The sequence below is a fragment of the Cicer arietinum genome, chromosome 4, assembly GCF_000331145.2.
Source record: "Cicer arietinum cultivar CDC Frontier isolate Library 1 chromosome 4, Cicar.CDCFrontier_v2.0, whole genome shotgun sequence".
NCBI classification, from domain to species: domain Eukaryota; kingdom Viridiplantae; phylum Streptophyta; class Magnoliopsida; order Fabales; family Fabaceae; genus Cicer; species Cicer arietinum.
Window position 1 is genome coordinate 38,660,005 of NC_021163.2, and position 20,947 is coordinate 38,680,951.

The following is a 20,947-nucleotide window of genomic DNA, read 5'->3' on the forward strand; positions in this document are numbered from 1 at the left end:
TACCAGACAGGTTAGAAATGGAAGCAGAAGAGGGGGAAGAACCGGAAGAATTGCTGGCTGCAAGATCAGTGATGAAAGAAGGACAGCTGGTGCGACAATGGCTGGTGCATTGGAAAGGAAGAGTTGTAGAAGACACAACTTGGGAAGATGAATTACTACTAAAAAGTCAATTTCCATCTCTCAGCCTTGAGGACAAGGCTGCAGTTCCTGATGGCGGTAATGATAGAATTAGTGGGCTTAAGACTAGTGAAAGGTCCAAACCTGCAGTGTGGAGAACTTATGTCCGCAAGGGTAAAAAAGAGAATAAGCAGTCTATTAATGACAGGGCAGAGAAACTCATTAAATGCTAGGGATTTCAGTTACACATAGGGGAATAAATTAAGGAGGGTAGGGCAGTATTGCTCATGAATAATTATAATTATCATTGAATTAGGAGATACTATTTTCTCTGGAGGAGCTTTGCTCTGGGTTATACATTGTATCAGAATTTTCCCTTCTTCCATAAATCAATAAATTTCCATTTTATCTATCATTTTACGTTCACAAATCCCTATTTTTCTGTGATTCTATCAATCTATTAGTAAGAACTAAATTGTATGACAAACACCGAAGAAGAAGCAGCGCAACTCTAACGAAACGAAGCCATGATCGATCAGCAAAGTAAGAAAATGCATCCAAAACAGGAGAGATAATGGTTGTTTGAACAAGAACACATTTTCGTTGATCAAAATTGAAAAGGGCAGATCTGGAACCGTCGGAGAGCGAATAATCGTGCACCAAGAAAATATAAAAGGAAGCCCAAAATGTTAACCACACCCAACAGTAGCAAACAATTTTTCACCCCAATACCTGTGGGTACCACGCATCTACTTTACTCTTGTCCTTGTTTTGTGCCAAATACAAGAACCCAAATGCACCAACTATAGTCCCGAGTTTCCCCGTTGCTGATGATATTCTATGGCAAGAGGATCGAAATCTAGCAGGAAAAATCTCCGCCGACACAACAAATGTAACATTTGACCCAAAATTTGCAAACAAGGAGGTCAATGAATACAATGCGACAAATCCATAACAGTCTGCTCGAACCGACCTATCAGCTCAAGTTTTCGTTCAAATTTTTTCTAGGCTTTCCCCACATACCACTCCTTTTCGTCAAATTTATTTCCATTCAATGCCTCCACAGCATTAGCAGCATTGTCTGGATTTTTGAAATTGACAAAACCAAAACACTTTGACCTACCATCTACATCTCTCATCAAAACAGCACTAGTAATGATGCCATATTCTCCAAATACCTTTCTCAACTCATCCACTCAGATAGGTTTTTAACATAAACATTATTAAAGTGAACAAAACCATAACCATTAGACTGACCAGAACCATTTAACTTATCAATTGCATTATGAGCAGATTCCTCAATGTCAAATTGATCAAAACCATTAGACTGACTAGAACCGTTAGTATCTATTTTGCAAGGTAAAATATGTCCAAATGTAGAAAAGGTATCATGTAAAGCTTTGTGATCAATTGTCTTATCCAAATTCTCGATAAAAGCATTTGCAGTACCATTCTTCCTAATACTAGGATCTCGATGACAATACATAACCCTAATAGATTTGTTGTTCAGTGGAGTAAAATTCAGCATATCCAATGCCCTAGCCGCATCCTGAGGGTTACTGAAATTAAGATAACCATAACCAAGTGAACGACGCGAAGCCAAATCCTTACAAACCTAATCAAAACGACTTGGCCAACTTGATTGAACAGATCGTAAAGTTGAGAATCGTTGACATTTAGGTCAAGGTCACCAACGTACAACAACGTCATAATGAATTTCGGGTTCGATGTGGCAACCACACCGTTCAAAGACCCGACACGGCGGCGGGAGTTTGGTGCTAAACCTGAACCTGAGCCATCACCATTTCAAATTGATGATAATAATAAATTAATAAAAAAATAAACCCTAACCAAACTATTCATAACAGAAGCTTTCTGATACTCCCGACGCGCTTCTCAAAAAATTTAGTTTTCCTTTGAAGAGAAATCAACTCCATCCAATCAAAAGGATTCTGAAGATTATAAACTTTCCCACAACCAAGCTCACCCAACAACCTATCAGCAACAAACTCAATATATTGGCTCATCAAATCACCATTCATCCCGGCTCATCAAATCACCATTCATCCCAACCAACGCGCACGGAAGCGAGTCACAAACAAACTCCCTCTCAATCTCAACCGCATCACTCACAATCTTCTTCATGCGCTCCTCACTCAGTTTCTTCCTCAATAGTGAATAAAGAAAACAAGCGAAATCACAATGAAGTCCTTCGTCACACAAAATAAGCTCGTTTGAAAAAGTTAAACCATGCATTAAACCACGTTTTTTAAGCCAAAATATCGCACATAAACTACTAGAGAAAAAAATACCTTCAACGCAAGCAAAAGCAACGATTCTTTCAACAATCAAATCGACGAATCGATCCATTTCAAAGCCCAATCCGCTTTCTTACGAATACAAGGAATCGTCTCAATAGCATGAAACAAACAATTCTTCTCAACCAAATCGCTTATATATGTTTCAAGAAGGAGACTATACATTTCAGAATGTATATTCTCAATCGCGATTTGGAACCTGTAGAAAGCACGCGCTTCTGAAACTTGAACTTCTTTCATGAATCTTCCAGCATGATTCTCTAAAACGATGTCGTTGGAAGCGGCGAAGAATGCAAGAACGTGCGATACAAAGTGTCGTTCGCCGCCAGTTAAATTTTCTTCAGTTTTTTTTTTTTTGAGGGCAGAGAGTTGTTTGCCGAAAACAGTGGTGGTGACGGCGGCAGTAGCAAACTGAATAGAAAACGAGTAAAACCGGTGTTGGAATGTAACACGATAGTGGTTTGAAAAAGGAATGTTCATGTTGAAAAGGAGAAACTATGATTATATTCCCTATCTGTTGGGAACTCGGAAGCGGAACAACGGCGAAATTGTTCAAGGAGGATCAAAATAGGCTCTAGATACCATGTTGAAGTTGTGGGATTTTAGAGAAAAGAGAATAATAAGGATTTGAATATTATTGATAATAGTTTTATGTTAACTTGATTGCAAAAGACTCAATACTAATATCTATTTATAGAGAAACATAGACTCAATTCTAAATTAAGAATAAATCATAATAATAATGAGAGATATTCTAAGATACCTCTATGATTATAAATTGATCATAGGAAATAACTCAAGATACTCTAATATAATATAATATAATAGATATTATAAGATATTTTCTAATATTCTAACACATAACTTTAGGTCCTATGCTATTTTTTCTTTTCTATAAAGTATTTTTTTTCTTTGGACAAATAGGTTTGAGAACTACAAGATGTTGATGTGCTTTTCAATATTCTTAATGGTAAGTTTAGCAATGCACATATATTCTCGATGGTAATTTTATCTTTTATACTGTAATCATTATATAAAAAGTATTTGTACCTAGCTTCTAGCTATGTCAAAGTTGTATAGGGCCTAACCTAACAAACACAAATGGGAATCAGAAAACAAGATCGGTGCATGATATAGTACATTGTTTCTTATGCTGTCATAGCCCAGTAAAGACATTCAGAGCAATGTAGAGACGATAAATAAACTTCAAGGCAAAGTGTAGGTAAAGGAGACGATAAATAACAAAAGAGACGATAAATACGCTAACATGCAAAGTGCCTATTTTGCACCATAAAAATAAAAGAGACAATAAATAAGAAGTCAAATAACAACCTCCAGGGCATTTTTTCGTTAATCTCAACTGAAAACTAATTTTATTAAAAATAATAGTTCAATCATATGTAATTTTATACCAACAAAATATATTTTTTTTAAATCATAATTTTATATCAACGAATTCCTCCCCATGTGTTGAATGGGTGCTAATACTAGTATTGAACATTTTGCAGAGCTACCAGTTAAAGTACTTAAATGTAAAATTATATGAAAGTAGGTTGATTGAAGGAAATGACAACTGATAATCAATAAATGAACTTGAAAGAACAAAATTTAATGGAGCGACTACCTTGATGTAAATCAGTCAATCTGTGCATCTCTTTGGGACTTTAGGATTTCTTAATGAAGTTAAACCAAACATCCTTAACACCTTGACAGGAAGCTTATTTATAGACACACCTTGTAACTTCCTATGTCATATATTAGGATCCGAGCTGTCAGCAGTCACTGCATTCAAAGGTCTTCGTTGTTGGATCATGATTGCACAGCTTATATTCCGACATCACAAAATTTGATTTTAAATAAAACTCAATACAGACCGTTTGATCATAATGCAACAAAAAAGATGTCCAAACTGTAGTGACTGCAGTGCAGTCAAAGATCTCTTCCGTGGAATCAAGATTGGATTCTTTATATGCTGACTTCACCAAACAAGATGTGCAGATTGCAGTGGCTGCAGGATATTTTGACAGCATATAATCAAAATCCCATATATTTCTAGCTTCGGTCAAATAATTTCCCAAACTTTCAGCTTCTAATATTTGACATAATATGGGGATCAGGGGAGCCCAAGGAAAGGACTTGTACCAATAGGCCAAGCAACAAACCACAAAAAGTGAATAAGATATTTCCACCTCAAATATTAAAACATTAAGTAAATGGGTATGTTCACTTGTATTATCTTTATTCAGTTCATTCTTAACCGATAAAAGATTGAAAACTTAAATTTGATTTCCCAACGTTCTCCTACTTAAAATGTAAGTCACGGCGTTATGTTCCCCCTCAGGAAAAAATGTCTTCAAGTATCGACAAGATTACTAACAAAGAGGCAAATTGCTTCACACAACATAACAAGAGATTTTTAACGAAGAGCTGAAGTGACTAACAACATGGCTCCACAAACCCATGTTAGTAGCAAAACCCACACTAACCACAGTCTCCAAGTTACTCGGCAGCCAAACCATCAACTTTGATACCATTTGTTGTGGGTTTGGAGGAGCCTAAAAGTAAAGAAGACCTACGGCAATGGGCCAAGCAACAAAACACTAAGATCAAATTTTAAATTACTGATCCTTCTACACTTCCTATGACAACATTGCGGCTCCAAAGTTGTGCTTCTTTTGCCAAAGCCGACAACCGTAATTCTATCTCCAGAATCGGGATTACAACATTAGTCATGACACTCGCCTATACTCGAGCCTTAATTTTGGTTCTCTGTCTGTAGAATACTAGTATTAACACTCGGCCAAAACCAATCCTTGATTGCATAATTTGAAACAAAAAAGGATTACATAATATGTGTAAAATATGTTTTCTATGTCTCAAACAAGATCACACATCTTCTATTTATAATGAGGTTACAATAATTACATTAAAATACTATGGACTTGTATTTGACTAGAAGTTCTACCAATGAACCTAGGAAATTGTACAGGAAAAGAATAATAAATCATACTTTGAATTCTAACACTACTCCTCAAGCTGGAGCATACATATCATATGCACCAAGCTTGTTACATATAGATTCAACTCGAGGACCCCTAAGTGACTTAGTGAATATGTCGGTCAATTGATCATTTGAACCAACAAAATTAGTTGTGATTTTCTTCGGAAAAAACTGTCTCTTACAAAATGACAATCGATCTCTATGTGTTTTGTTCTCTCATGGAAGATCGAATTGGAAGCAATATGAACTGCAGCTTGGCTATCACAAATTAGCTTTGTTGAATATAAAGAGTATTGAGAGCCATATGGAATAACCCGTGTGTTTCAACTACACGGCGGAATCTCTTTATATAGCCACAGGGTATTAAATAACTCTAATTTACAGTAATACTAACGGGCCAGAATACTTACATACTTACAGCCCATATAATTATTTACATTCTAATATAATATTTAACACTCCCCCTCAAGCTGGAGCATATAAATCAAATGCACCTAGCTTGTTACATATATAACTAATTCTACGACCTCGCAATGACTTTGTAAACACATCTGCTAACTGATCATTGGATCTGACAAAGCTGGTGATGATGTCACCCGATTCAATCTTTTCTCTAACAAAATGGCAGTCAATCTCAATATATTTGGTCATCTCATGAAAAACAGGATTCGAGGCAATGTGCAATGCAACTTGATTATCACATATTAGTGTCATTGTGTTGGTCTCTTCAAATTGAAGTTCTTTCAGTAACTGTTTCAGCCAGATGAGTTCACATGTTACTAGTGCCATGGCCCTGTATTCTGCCTCAGCGCTGGATCTTGCAACAACATTTTGTTTCTTACTCTTCCAAGATATTAAATTTCCTCCGATGAGTACACAATACCCAGAAGTTGATCGTCTATCTATGGGTGAGCCTGCCCAATCGGCATCTGAGTAGCCAATTATCTGAGTGTGTCCTCTATCTTCATAAATGAGACCTTTTCCAGGTGCACTTTTGATGTATTTAAGAATCCGAATTACAGCATCCATATGTTCTTGGCAAGGAGAATTTAAGAACTGACTTACCACACTGACAGCAAAGGAAATGTCAGGATGAGCGACTGTGAGATAGTTTAATTTTCCAACCAATCTCCTATATCTTCCTGAATCTGATAGAGGCTCCCCCTGATTGGGTAGGAGTTTGACATCTGGATCCATAGGAGTATCAACTGACTTGGCATTTAGTAGGCCTGTTTCTTCAAGAATATCCATAGCATATTTTTGTTGTGAAATTACAAGGCCATCCTTGGATTGGGTTACTTCAATACCCAGAAAATAACGGAGTTTACCAAGGTCTTTAGTCTAAAATTTATTTGAGAGATGTTGTTTTAACCGGAGTATTCCTTGTTGATCACTACCAGTTATAACAATGTCATCCACGTAAACAATAAGATAGATGCACCCTTGAGCTGAATGATGATAAAATACAGAGTGATCAGCTTCACTGCGGATCATACCAAATTCTTGTACTACCGAGCTGAATCTGCCAAACCAAGCTCTAGGAGACTGTTTAAGACCATAAAGGGACCTGTGTAGCCGACAAACCATGTTGGAAGACTCCCCCTGAGCAACAAATCCTGGTGGTTGCTCCATATACACTTCCTCTTCAAAATCACCGTGCAAAAAGGCATTTTTAATGTCAAGCTGATGGAGAGGCCAATGTCGAATTGTTGCAATGGAGAAAAACAGTCTGACAGATGCCATTTTGCCAACCGGTGAGAATGTGTCATTGTAATCCAACCCAAAAATCTGAGTATATCCCTTGGCTACCAAACGAGCCTTAAAACTACCGAGCTAAATCTGCCAAACCAAGCTCTAGGAGACTGTTTAAGACCATAAAGGGACCTGTGTAGCCGACAAACCATGTTGGAAGACTCCCCCTGAGCAACAAACCCTGGTGGTTGCTCCTTATACACTTCCTCTTCAAGATCACCGTGCAAAAAGGCCTTTTTAATGTCAAGCTGATGGAGGGGCCAATGTCAAATTGCTGCAATGGAGAAAAATAGTCTGACAGATGCCATTTTGGCAACCAGTGAGAATGTATCACTGTAATCCAACCAAAAATCTGAGTATATCCCTTGGCTACCAAACCAGCCTTAAATCGATCAATCTTACCATCAGGACCAACCTTCACTGTATAAATCCAACGACACCCGACTAACGACTTCCCATGAGGTAAAGGGACCAATTCCCAAGTACCATTGCTTTGTAGAGCACACATCTCATCAAGCATTCCTTGCCTCCACTCAGGGTGGGATAATGCTTCACCTGTAGTTTTAGGAATAGAAACAGAAGACAAGGAGGACAAGCAAGTGTAATGTAAAGGAGAAAGACGATGATAACACAAATCAATATAATGAGGAGATGGATTACGGGTGGTGCGAATATCCTTACGAAGAGCAATGGGAAGGTCAGGCTCAGGTGGCAGGACCGGATCCAGAGGTGGCGTCGGAGGAGACTCTGTAATGGGAGCAAGAACAGGCACAACAGAGGATAAGCGATGACGCTGATATGTTTGTAGTGGTCGTCGAGGTTGGAGGCAGACTCGGCAGGGTCGATAGGAATATGAGAGGGTGGGAGAGGGATAACTACTTGAGGAGGTTCGGGATTAAAGTCCTGTTAGGGCTCAGTAGCTACTTGAGGACGTTCGGGATTAATGTCCTGATAGGGCTCAATAGCTATATAGGTAGGTTTAAAATATTGTACACACTCGAAAAAGGTAACATCGGCTGATGTAACGTAGCGGTGTAGTGTGGGGAATAACAACGGTAGCCCTTTTGGGACCGATGATAACCGAGAAAGACACATTTGAGTGACCGAGCTGACAATTTGTCCAAACCAGGAGATAAATTGTAAACAAAACACGTGGACCCAAAGACACGAGGTGGTAGTGGGTGAAGAGGGGTATGGGGAAAGAAGACCGAATGGGGGATATTGCCATCAAGGACGGAAGATGGCAGACGATTAATAAGGTAGCACGCCGTTAAGATTGCATCCCCCAAAAACGGAATGGAAAATTGCCATGGAGAAGTAAGGTTTGTGTGGTTTCAATGAGATGCCGACTTTTGCGTTCAGCTACCCCGTTTTGCTGAGGTGTATGAGGACATGATGTTTGGTATAAAATACCGTTGGAAGCCATAAAATTTTGAAATTGATGAGACAAATATTATCGAGCATTATCACTTCTTAAGGTACGAATGGAAACTCCAAATTGGGTTTTAATTTCTTGATAAAATTGATCAAAGATGGAAAACAATTCAGTTCTATTTTTCATTAAAAATAACCAAGTACAACGAGAATAATCATCAATAAAAGTAACAAAATACTTAGACTCTAAAGTAGATACAGTACGAGAGGGACCCCAAACATCAGAGTGAACTAAAGCAAAGGGAGAGGATACTCTTTTATTGACTCGATCGGGAAAATTACTACGGGTGTGTTTCTCTAACTAACACGACTCACAATGTAAAGTAGATAACTTAGACAAACTAGGCACCAATTTTTGTAGTTTGGTAAGACTTGGGTGTCCTAGCTGAGCATGGATAGTATGAGGGGACTCTATGGCAGAGCACGTCTTAGAAGTTGTAGAAAGGTAACAGAGGCCTTGTGACTCACATCCGACGCCAATCGTCTGTCCCGAATTCCAGTCCTGCAAGGTAACATTATCATTAGTGAACGTAATAATACAGTTATGAGATCGAGTCAATCGACTAACTGAAAGTAAATTAAAGGGGCATCCAGGTACATAGAGAACAGATGCAACTGAGATAGAAGGGAGAATGTGAACAGTGCCAACTCCTTGAGACCGGGTTTGAGTACCATTGGCAGAAGTTATAGTAGGTAAAAAACCAGATGTAGAAAGTGATGAAAAGAGACCTTTATTACCAGTAACATGATCAGACGCACCAGAATCAAGAACCCAAGGGCCGAGAGAAGATGAATGAGAGAGGTAAACAGATGAGTTACCAGTGTGTGCAACCGAAGTAGGAGAACTAGAGTTTGGATGACTCTGAATCCATCAGAGAAAATCTTCATAGTTTGTCGGGGAGCCTTGTAGAGATGGTGTAGTTTGAGTAGTGGCAGAAGGATCAAGTTGGGTTGCATTTATCGAAGGCGAAGGCTTGCCATGCAACTTCCAACAGCGATCAATAGTGTGTCCAAGCCGATGACAATGCTCACATTTGGGACGAGGCTTAGAGTTGGATGGTCCTCCACGAGAACTTTGTTGATTATGTCCCTGAGATGCAAGGGCAGCAGTGTCACCCGGAACTGAAGTAATAGACTGCTCAACTGGATGTTTTGCTGGTACTCGAAGGAGGATCGCTGAAGTAGTAGACATATCCGGAACAGTAACAGACCCCAAAATTTGATCACGAGTTGCAGAGTACTCCTGAGGTAGGCCATAGAGTGCAAGAAGCATGAAGAAGGTGCTGCGTTGATCCAACTCCTTCTTCTGTTCAACTGGATTACTTGCAGTAGGAGGGAGAAGCTCATTAAAGTCATGAAGTGCACTATGAAGGGTGCCAAGATATGCAGAAATAGAGCCATCGAGTGACTTCGAAGTAATGATGTTCAACAAGCGGTGACAAACTCCATAGAGACGTTGGGTGTCGTTAGTATAGAGTGTCTTTGCTTGACTCCAAACCGATTCACACGTGAGATGCGGACAGAAAATCGGTTTAACATCTGGATGAAGTGTAGACTTAATGACACTACACAACTGAGCATCAATCTGACTCCATTTGGATGTTTCAGTCACACTCACCTTTTCAGGGTTTTTGGTGAGGTGGTCCTCGTAACCTTGACCACGTAGCCATAGTTTGATGTCGGCAGCCCAACTATCATAATTTAATCCATTCAATTTTTCAACCGAGAGAGGAGAAGTGATGTAGTTAATGAAGATGCTTTGTTTCAGACTGAGATGCCATGGTCAGCAAAGATTGTCAGAAAACGCGTCGGAACCGGGAAAACAGGGGTTGTTTGAACTGGAAGTCGTATATCCGTAACTCGAAACTGAAAACTGAGGGCAGATAAGGAAGCAGGAGGCCGAGGCGAGTGCGGTGGAAGAAGCGGCACCGTGAATGGCTGTCGGACGCGCCGTCACGCGCGGTGGCAGTGGCGGTGGGTGGATCTCACGTGCGGGGTGTGCAGGTGGCGCGTGAGCAGGTTTCTGAAGGCGCGGCAGAAGGGTTTGGCCGATCTGGGGTGTACGGCGCTGATGAAATGGTCGTTCGTCGAGAAAACTCGTCAGAAACAGTGACGATAGTGACGGCAGCGACGGTAGAGCGAAGACATATGGAATAACCCGTGTGTTTCAACTACACAGCGGAATCTCTTTATATAGGCACAGGTATTAAATAACCCTAATTTACAGTAATACTAACGGGCCAGAATATTTACATACTTACAGCCCATATAATTATTTACATTCTAATATAATATTTAACAAGCTTCATTACGTTGACATCTCCTAACATGAGTTGTTTGAGTAACTGTTTTAGCCATGTAAGTTCACAAGTCGTTGCAGCCATAGCACGATATTTTGCTTCTGCACTCGATCTTGCGACTATGTTTTGCTTCTTGCTCCGCCACGATATCAAATTGCCTCCAACAAGGACACAATGTCCATAAGTGGATCTTCTATCTGATTGTCAACAAGTCGTCGATATCTACCAGGGTCTTGCAATGGCTCCCCCTTACCTGATAGGAGCTTGACATTGGGATACATAGTAGTATCACACGGGCGACAATCAAGCATGCATGTTTCTTCAAGTATATCAAGGGCATATTTTTGTTGAGTAATTGTTATACATGTCTTAGACTGAACAACCTCAATCCCCAAAAAATATTTTAGGGGCCCCAAATCTTTAGTCTGAAAGTTTTGAGACAAATGTTGTTTGAACTGATGAATGCCAACCTGGTAATTTACCTGTGATGATGATGTCGTCAACATAGACAAGCAGGTAGATGCAGGTGGTTGGTGAAAGAAGAAAACCAAGTAATTAGCTTCACATCTAGTCATACCATACTCTTGGAGCACAGTACTAAACCTCCCAAACCAAGCACAGGGAGATTGTTTCAGATCATATAGAGATCGACGTAATCGACATACCAAGTGAGAGGTACTGCTAGCTAGGATGAGACATAGCTTCACCTGTAGTTTTCGGAATAGACACAGAATCCAAGAAAGCCACAAAAGCATAATAGCATGTAGATAATTGATTATAATTCAAATGAGAAGCATATATAGGATTAGGATTTCGAGCTGACCTGTTATCTTTACACAAAGCAATGGGTAGCTTTGGTGTAGGATGCGGAGAGTGAGAGTCAGGTAGAGCAGGGGATGAATCTTGAGGAGCGGGTGGTGGACGGGGCCTCCATTGGTAGGTGCGTAGGGTGGTGCTAGAGACAGGGGTGGGAATGGAGACAGGGGTGGACGCAATGGGGAGATTAAGGACCTCTGGAGAGAGAGATTGTGACTGACCAGAATCATTGAACTCTTTTGCAGTAGAGAGAAAGAAGGGGCAAGTCTCAAAGAAACTGACATTGGCAGAGACAAAGTATCGTCGAAGATCTGGGGAATAGCATTGATAACCTTTCTGCAGACGAGAGTAGCCGAGAAAAAGACACTTAAGGGATTTCGCGAGCGTTATCACTTTGCAATATTTTTATCCGAGTACCAAATTGTGTGTTTATTTCTGAGCAGAAGGTTTGAAAAATTGAGAAAACATTTGAGCGGTTTGTCATTAAAAATATCCAAGTTCATCGGGAAAAATCATCAATAAAAGTAACAAAATATTAAAAACCCAAACATGAAACAACACGACTCGGACCCCAAATATCATAATGAACTAAAGCAAAAAGAGACGCAACTCTTTTATTGACTCTGTCAGGAAATAAACTCCTAGTATGTTTCCCGAACTGACATGACTCACACTATAAGGTAGACACATTTGACAGACTCGGAACCATAAGATGCAACTTTTGAAGGCTAGGATGGCCCAAACGTTGATGGATAATATGTGGAGACTCGACGGCGGAACATGCAATAGGCGTTGTAGGTGCTGAAAGGCAATATAGGCCTTGAGACTCATGGCCTACTCCAATCATCGTTCCAGTACTCCGATCCTGCACAAGAACAAAACCATTAGCAAATGTAACAGAGTAAGGTACGGTACGAGTCAATGATGGATATTAAGTTAAATGGACAACCAGGGACATAAAGCACAGAGTCCAAAGAAAGTGTGGGTAGGGGATTTGCTTGGCCAATACCATCTGGATTGTGTAACAAAGGCAATAGGATTACTGATATGAGCAACAGAGGCAACTTGTGTGGTAGTTTGCATTTGCGCCTTTAGCTTGATGTACTCATTACATTATGTGGTAGAAAGCGTGACTCGATCACTTGTGTCAAAGGCCTCAATTTGAGCAACATTGGCGACTCTGGGTTGCAGTTGATTAGTTTTGGTGTGACATTGTGCTTCAACGTGCCCAAAACGGTTGCAATAGTTGTATCGAGTTCGACCACGATTATGTCCACGTCCTCCTCCTCTACCACCTCGTTGATAAAAATTAGAGACGAGTGCAGTAGATTCAACTGGCACATTGAGAGAAGCAAGAGCTGGAGAAGGAGATGAAGGGGTCAAAAGACGCAGTAATTGTTCACAAACAGTTACATATGAGGGAACAGTAGCACTAGATAGAATTTGGTTGTGAACTGAATCAAGATTTGGTGTAAGACCCGCAAGAGCTAGAACCATAAAGAATTTTCCACTTTGTTCAGCATGTGTTTCGGCATTGTCAATATAGGGCATAAGTGCATCAAATTCAGCGATCAAACTATCAAGCTTACCTATGTAGCTTTGCATATCAATTTCTTGTTTCTTCATGGAAATAAGATTAGAGACTACAGTATATAAACGATTAACGTCATTGGAGTATGTTTTCTTCGCCTTTGCTCAAACATCATAACATGTTTTAAACAAGCGAAACTGAATTGAAGTTTGACATCGATTGAAAACCAAAGAACGCTCCATAGAGAGGCATCAATTTGTTTCCAATTGTCTTGATCCTTGGCAGCGACATCCTTGGAATGTTTGCGAAAATGGTCTTTACGACCTTGTCCTTGGAACCAAAGTTCAACGGCAGCTACCCATCCTGCGTAATTGGCAGCACCTACCAATTTTTCGCACGGGATCAAAGGAAGCATAGTGAAACTGAACACGGAAGAGGAGGCAGCAGTAGATCTGGTGTTGGACATGACAATCAACGTTAGGTGAAAGAGAAGAAAAGATGTTGAAAAAATCACTAGAAGTTGAAAAGGACTTCGGAATGTGCCGTAAGGCCCTAAGCGACGGCTGGCGTTGAAAAATTGGTGGCCAAATGTGTCATGTGCGGGGTTCGTGGAGGCGCATGGGTCTCATGTGCGGATAAGGAGGCGACGCGTGCGTCGAAGTTTTGCAGCGCAAAAAAAAATGTCACTGCGTTCGCCGGAGGATTGTGCGGCGGTCTGTGGTGGTGGGTTGCACTGTACGCACAGCTGGAACACAGAATTTTGAAGAGGAAAAAAAATGAAAGGGCTATGGCACAGTTGGAAAAGGCAGAGCAGCCCTAGGATGAACCACTCCAAAGGCAGAGCAGCCCTAGGATGAACCACTAGTGGCTCCAGAGTTGTGCTTTTTTTGCCAAAGCCAACAACTGCAATTCTATATCCAGAATCGGGATTACAACATTAGTCATGGCACTCGCCTATACTCGAGCCTTAATTTTGGTTCTCTGTCTGTAGAATACTAGTATTAACACTCGGCCAAAACCAAACCTTGATTGCATAATTTGAAACGAAAAAGGATTACATAATAGGCTACCTTAATCTGACATTTGTTGAGATAGAACAGATAGAACTAACCTAGAAAATAGCAGTTTTTACTTAAGCTCTAACTGTATATATCACAACACAACAAATAGTTTTTAATCTAGACTTCTTCACCGTTTGAAAAAATCTATTAATAACTAAAACTTTGTCAATAATGAGTTCTAAAGAAAATTAGAGAGACAAGTTAAAAGATGGTCTGATATTAAGAAAAATCATGTGTCAATACCTTTGTCAGCATGTTGACGCCTGCCTTTGAAGATGCATATGCAACAGCTCCACTTAGTTGTCCTCGATTTAAACCAGCAGTTGAAGAAATATTAATAACTGATCCCTTTCGCTGTGCATCACACATGCGTTTGCATACATATTTTGACACCAACCAACAACCAGTTAAGTTAGTTTTGAAAACATCATCCCATTCCTTCTGAGAGAAATCCAAGGGAGATTTAACACTTCCTACACAAAATAGGAAACATGACAACTTAAAGAATCAATAACAAACTACAATATTAAGCAATTATGTTCATTTTTTATTTTTTATTCAGGCATTTAACTAATACTTGATGCAGAATGAGGAGTTCTCTGCTATAGAGAAATTCAATAGATTTATTTCTATGGATAGAGCGATAAGAGTACTCTAGTGTACTCTTCTAAATAAAGCAATAAAACTATATTTTTCCTCTACGGTAAAGTACTCATTCTCCTTAACCGCCGCTATTCAGGACACTTATTAGTAAACCTTGATAGTTGTTCCTTCCTTCTCCACTTTTGGCAATCAAATTGGAACACTGATAGACATGCCAAAAAGTAAAATGCAAGAACCTTGTGGGTGGATCACCGACATTGCTTCTATCTCTCTCTCTTTCACTCACTAGGATTCCCTGCAATTCTGTCCTTGCTTAAAATGTTATTATAACTAAATTTCTCATCAAATTAAGGTGTATATACTATAAAGTCGTCAGTTCGATTCAACACCCATTGTCATTTAAACCCTGTTGCCATTGTTCTGCCAAAAGAAATTCCACTAAGTATATCAAATAACTAACTTGAATTCAAACTTAAAAGGAAGCTCTTGATTTTCGTGCTGAATTAAACTAAGTCCTAATATAACATCTAATAATGTAACATCTAGTTATGTGGGTTTAACAATTGAAACATTGACGAAAAGTATCAAAATAATTAATAAATAAATACAGCATTGACAATAATTAATTATCTGAAAGAAATCACTTAGTAAAATCCTTAATATAAAACCATACAACTAAAACTAAAAATTCATAAGTAATTAAAATCCTCAAAACTGGACATTTAATAACTAATCTCAAAATAAAAATACCATGTAGACATTAAGTCTACTTATTCCTGGGTGTTTGATGAACTTACCCATTTGATTTTCCTCAAAATTTTATCCCTGCTTAAAGTTATTTTTCTTTCTTTTTTCAATTTAGTAATTTCATGGATCAAACCGACTAATCAAAGACAAATTTGAAGACTAAACTGAGAGACAAAATACATGTTCATGGATGTTTTTGTAATTTTGGAGCGACTATTAGGACGGAGCCTCACACATTTAAGCACCAAAATGGTTGATTACTTTTCATATGATCTCTAAAAAGTATTAAAATTCCATCGTGGTCCAAAAAAAGTAAGACGAGGGAAGCATCTTTGTGTTTGTTCGTTTTCTGGGAACTAAATGAGAATTTTACATTCTCAGAGACTAATGTGCCGAACAAACAATAGAAAATAAATTACTGAGTTGAAAATGATCTTATACCTCTGACACCAGCATTGTTAATCAAGGTATCAATATATCCAAAGGCGTCCCATGCCTTCTGCACTGACTTGTCGATGGTAACGGCATCGGCGGAAACATCGAGTTCCACGGCCACCGCACGGAGGGTTCCGTATCCGTACATATTATTGATTTGATGGCAGAGGGAGTTGAGGCGGTCAAGACGGCGAGCAGCGGCAATGATCCTGCAGCCGGCTTTAGCGAGATCGACACAGAAGTCGCATCCGAGGCCGGAAGAAGCGCCGGTTACCAATACGACTTTGTCGTCGAGCTTGTGCCATGGCTCAAGGTGTTCTGAGACTTGTGCTGCCATTGATTTATGGATTGGAATTAATGATTGAGAGCAAATAAATACTTAGTTATCGAATGTAAATTAATACTACATCGCAAATGAGAAGTGAGAAAAACAAAATGAGTTGAGTCATGAGTTGGTTGATGGCAAATGGAACCAAAGTTTTATTATTTTATTATTATTATTATTATTTTCCTATAATCTTATTTTTTAATTAAAATCATTAACAATCATAGACCCATTATCAACTCTCTTAAGAATATGGCAATTGAACTCGTAATTCAAAACTATTTTCATAAATATAGTTTATAATTTATTCAATAAATTCGTAAAATATTACATCTTAAAAATGAATTAGAATTTTCTAAGTACATTATAAAATAAAATAAAATATTAAATTTTAATTCTACAACTCAGAAATTAGTCTATGCTAAATTTATATATCATGTTCTAAAAATAATATGGGTTCTGAAAATAAAGAGAGGGGCGGTCTCAAAGAATTTTTTTCTTAAATATGTATAAAATACGAAAATAATTATGCATCTCAAGTTAAAATTTTCACTTTTAATATTCATTAAAGTTTTACTTATGCATAATTGATTATGCGGTCTCTTAACTTAATTTCAAGTAATATTTCAGTCATTTATCATCTTTTTTTTTTCTGGATTTAGTCTTTTATTTAATTTTAAATAACAATTTGATCTTTTATATCTTAAAATGTCAACAATGTTATCATTTCTTTACAAAAACTTAAAATATTCGTCAAAATCTTTAAACAAAACCAATAAAATTCAATACCAATTTCAAAAAAATTCATATATTCATCAAATGCATAACTCAAATCTACAAATAAACTCATATTTTCATCTCCAACAACATCAAATTCATCAAATAAAGAATGAAAATATGAGTTTATTTGAAATTTGAGTTATGAATTTGATGAAATTCACATTATATTGAAGATAATAATTAATTTTATGGGTTTTGTTTGAAAATTTTAATGAGATTTTTGAATTTTTGTAAAAAAATGATAACATTGTTGACATTTTAAGACATAAATGATCAAATTGTTACTTAAAATTAAATAAAAGATTAAATTGAAAAAAAAAAGATAAAGTACTGCAATGTTACCTAAAATTAAGTTAAGGGATCACAAGAGCAATTATGTCTTTTAATTATAATACTCTTTGTTTCTTAATTCTGAAAAACATATGCATGACCTCAAATCTTTTTCTTTGGGAATAAGGAAAAGTCGTAATATCTTGATGTGGGTCACCAAGATAATTCAGTCCTAATTGGTAAAGTTTGTCTGGCCAAACCTCAATCAGTGTCTTGATTGTTCTCTTTTACCTGTTATTCCATGCATGGAACAACCTGAATATTCCACCGTGAATAAATTCATGCATGATTTGATTAATTAGATTGTATTGAATTGAGATGTTTTGCATGAAATGTCTTTACTATGTCATGTATGCAATGCATCCTTCACACAACAATTATATATAATTTAGCAATATACTAAATCCATAATAATTTAATCTTAAGTCTTTAATTCAAAACTGGAACCAATGGCAGAAAAATAAAAACAATATCGAGTCATGAAATTATTAACAACATTAGAGTCGTGAAAATAGTAACAATGTTAGAGTCATGAAAAATTATTTGGATGCAGTTTTAAAACACCTATATGCGAAAATTTCGTTTCCTCACACTCTACTTCTTCTAATCAGTAATAACTCCAAAACAGTTTCTTTAAAGAATTTAGAACTCACAGTTTCACATACGCATCAGAGGAAGCAACATAAACGAGTATAAATCGTGTTCGATAAGCATATTGACCTTAAATTAAGGTCTACACATTTAATTAAATTTTCCTAACACATAACTCTTTCACAAATATCACACAACTAGAGATAAGTTGCATGCATTTTCTAAATTAACAGAGATAAGCTGAAATTTTCAATAAAATCTCTATGAGTTAAATTTCCTTTTTCCTCACTATTTTAGTTATTTTCTTCCATTTCCCTTTTTCCTAAACAATTTAAGAATTTGTAACAAAATTTACTCCCCCAATCTCACATGGTAAAATGTTTTAATGTAAAGAACTAATTGTTGGTGTTTTAGGGGAGAAGGTTGGAGTTTGATTAAGAGAGCTTCGAGCTTACCTCTTGAAACGAACTACTGTCTTGAGCCAAATTCTTTAGTAGGTCGCCCCCTGTTTCACTAGTCGAGTCTTATCTCTAAAGATGCAAAGGTAAATTTAGACTTGCAAGGATGGAAAACATATTTAGGGAAAATTAAGAAATTTTTGGTTTTGGAGAAGAAAGGATAATGGAAGGTTTGGAGATTGAAGTGAAAAGTAACGAGGTTTCAAGATGGAGGTGAGAGTGATGATTTTTTACCAAAAAAAATATAAATGTGGGAAAAATGGAAGGAAATTTCAATTGTCCCTTCGCCCTTTCCCTTACTACTTTTTTGCCCCTCTTTGTCAAATCCTAATGTTTTTAAATGAAATTCCTTATTTATAAATTAACATGTTAATAGTTTAACTAATATTTATTTTTAATATATTATAATTAAAGGGGTTAATATTTTTAAAATCTTTATTTGAATGAATTTTAATTTAAGTGGACTGTTTACAACTCGTAAAATCGCAATAAATTTTTTTAAATACTTAACTTTTAATTTTGGAAAATTTTTATTTTTTAAATTTAATTAATAAAATAAGAATAATTAATACATCTAGATAGTTCTATGTAATGAGATCGTAAATTACATCATTTAAAATATATCAAACTATCAATTTTTTAGTTAAAAAATATGAAGGATATACCAAAATTGTCGATTTTTCAAATAAAGAAATCAATCATGTAAATTGATGAAAGTAAAGAAACGACACGTAGTCTTTAAATCCTAACTCAATTGACAATAAAAAAAAAAAAAGGAACTAAATAGCAATTACAACAATTCACACATTGACAACACAATATATTAAAACGTAAAAGGAAAGTTACATCGGCACTTTTAACAAAATTTCATTTTATAAATGTATTTTTAGTTAAATATGAGTTTTGTCTAACACAATTTATGTTTGAATTTTTTTTTCTTTATATGTTGTTTTACAAAATAAAATTTATTTTAATCATACTTTTAAATGTGCACTTATTGAGTGTATTTTATAGTATAATATGAATACTAAAAAAAATCTCAATAACATATGCTTCTTCTAGTCACAACTGTAAACAGAAAAATAACATCAAAATTTTGTCATTATTATAAATAAAAGTTAATTATTTTTGACTCATTTAATGCTAATATTTCTAATATATCCTACTACTTAAGTAATCTTTATAAGTAGAGTAAAAAAACACTACAAGAAAAGAAGGAATTTGTGAGACTTAGGCAGCCACAAATAAGTTGGTCACAAACTTTTGTGATGGCTTTTGCAGCCACAAAGTTTGTAAAACACGTTGCCATTTGTGAGGGTCTTTGCAGCCACAAAAGGTTGCCTTTGTGAAGGCCTTTGCAGCCACAAAAACCTGCCTTTGTGAGGGCACATGCCGCCACAAAGGACAGACTGATTTTAAAAAATTCAGCCTTTGCCGCCACAAAATCCCTCATTTGTGAGGGTTTAGACCGCCACAAAGTATCATCCAGATTAAAAAATAAATATTTTATGAGGGCTTAGGCCGCCACAAAATATTACGTATATTAAAAAATTAATTTTTTAAATTCAACATTAATACTGTATTATAATATTATATATAATAAATTAATATAAATTTAAATTTAAAATTTAAATTTAAATTATAATTAAATTAAAATTTAAATTAAATTTAAAATATAATATCATTATAAATTAAATTTAATATATAATAAACTAATCTGAATATAATTAAAAATTTAAATTAAATTTAAAATAAAATATTTAAATTATAATTATAATTAAAGATTAATTTAAATTACAAATAAAACCAAATTTAAATTAAAATTAAATTAAAATTTAAATAAAATTAAAATTAAAGTTAAAATTCAATATTAAAATTAAAATAAATATTATATATAAAAATATAATATTAATAATAATTAAAGTAATTACCACAAAATCAAATAAAACATGCATTCCAAAATTAACAAATAATGTCTTACAAACCCAAAATTTATAAATAATGTCTTACAAACCTAAAATTAAACACACACTAATTAACTAAGACAACATAATTAATATGTGTTCATACAACCCAAAAATAAATTATGAAATTACTCAAATGACATCAATCCTCATAATAATTCCTCTGATCAGCTCCATTCCCACCATCATTATTTCCTGCAATGTTATCCGACGAAAGAAGTCCCTCAAAAGTATTATTAATTTGTGTTGGAGGAGACATCATGGTTTGAAATTGAATTTCATCTTCAATGGCACCACCACTAGTCGAAGGAGGAGCCCTAGCTGGTTGAGGTTGATTTAAATCTGGTCTGATCAACCCAGCTGTTGGCATAGTTGGTCGGTATG

At 36.4% G+C, this 20,947-nt stretch overlaps 1 protein-coding gene and 2 pseudogenes across 3 annotated transcripts in view; all 3 read right to left on the reverse strand.

Annotated features, from left to right (window-relative positions):
• Positions 1-16,566, reverse strand: part of LOC105852810 (uncharacterized) — a 31,819-nt gene extending 15,253 nt beyond the window's left edge. The window contains exons 1-5 of one of the 3 annotated variants that reach the window (XR_003470081.2): positions 16,122-16,565; positions 14,574-14,803; positions 9,091-9,124; positions 4,310-4,443; positions 4,060-4,217 (exon numbers count right to left, since the gene is read on the reverse strand). Coding sequence is in view for 2 of the 3 variants with exons in the window: in XM_027330222.2 (XP_027186023.1) it covers positions 12,412-12,603; positions 14,574-14,803; positions 16,122-16,452 (753 nt within the window). In the remaining variant the exon portion in view is untranslated. Of the gene's footprint in view, positions 1-4,059; positions 4,218-4,309; positions 4,444-9,090; positions 9,125-12,253; positions 12,604-14,573; positions 14,804-16,121 lie in introns of those variants that run through there. The other 2 variants (XM_027330222.2, XM_012719531.3) reach the window with 2 other exon arrangements.
• Positions 1,044-1,827, reverse strand: LOC113784055 (polyadenylate-binding protein 2-like; annotated as a pseudogene).
• LOC101510024 (ribonucleoside-diphosphate reductase small chain-like) lies at positions 1,924-4,050 on the reverse strand (annotated as a pseudogene).
• Positions 16,567-20,947: the final 4,381 nt, after the last annotated feature.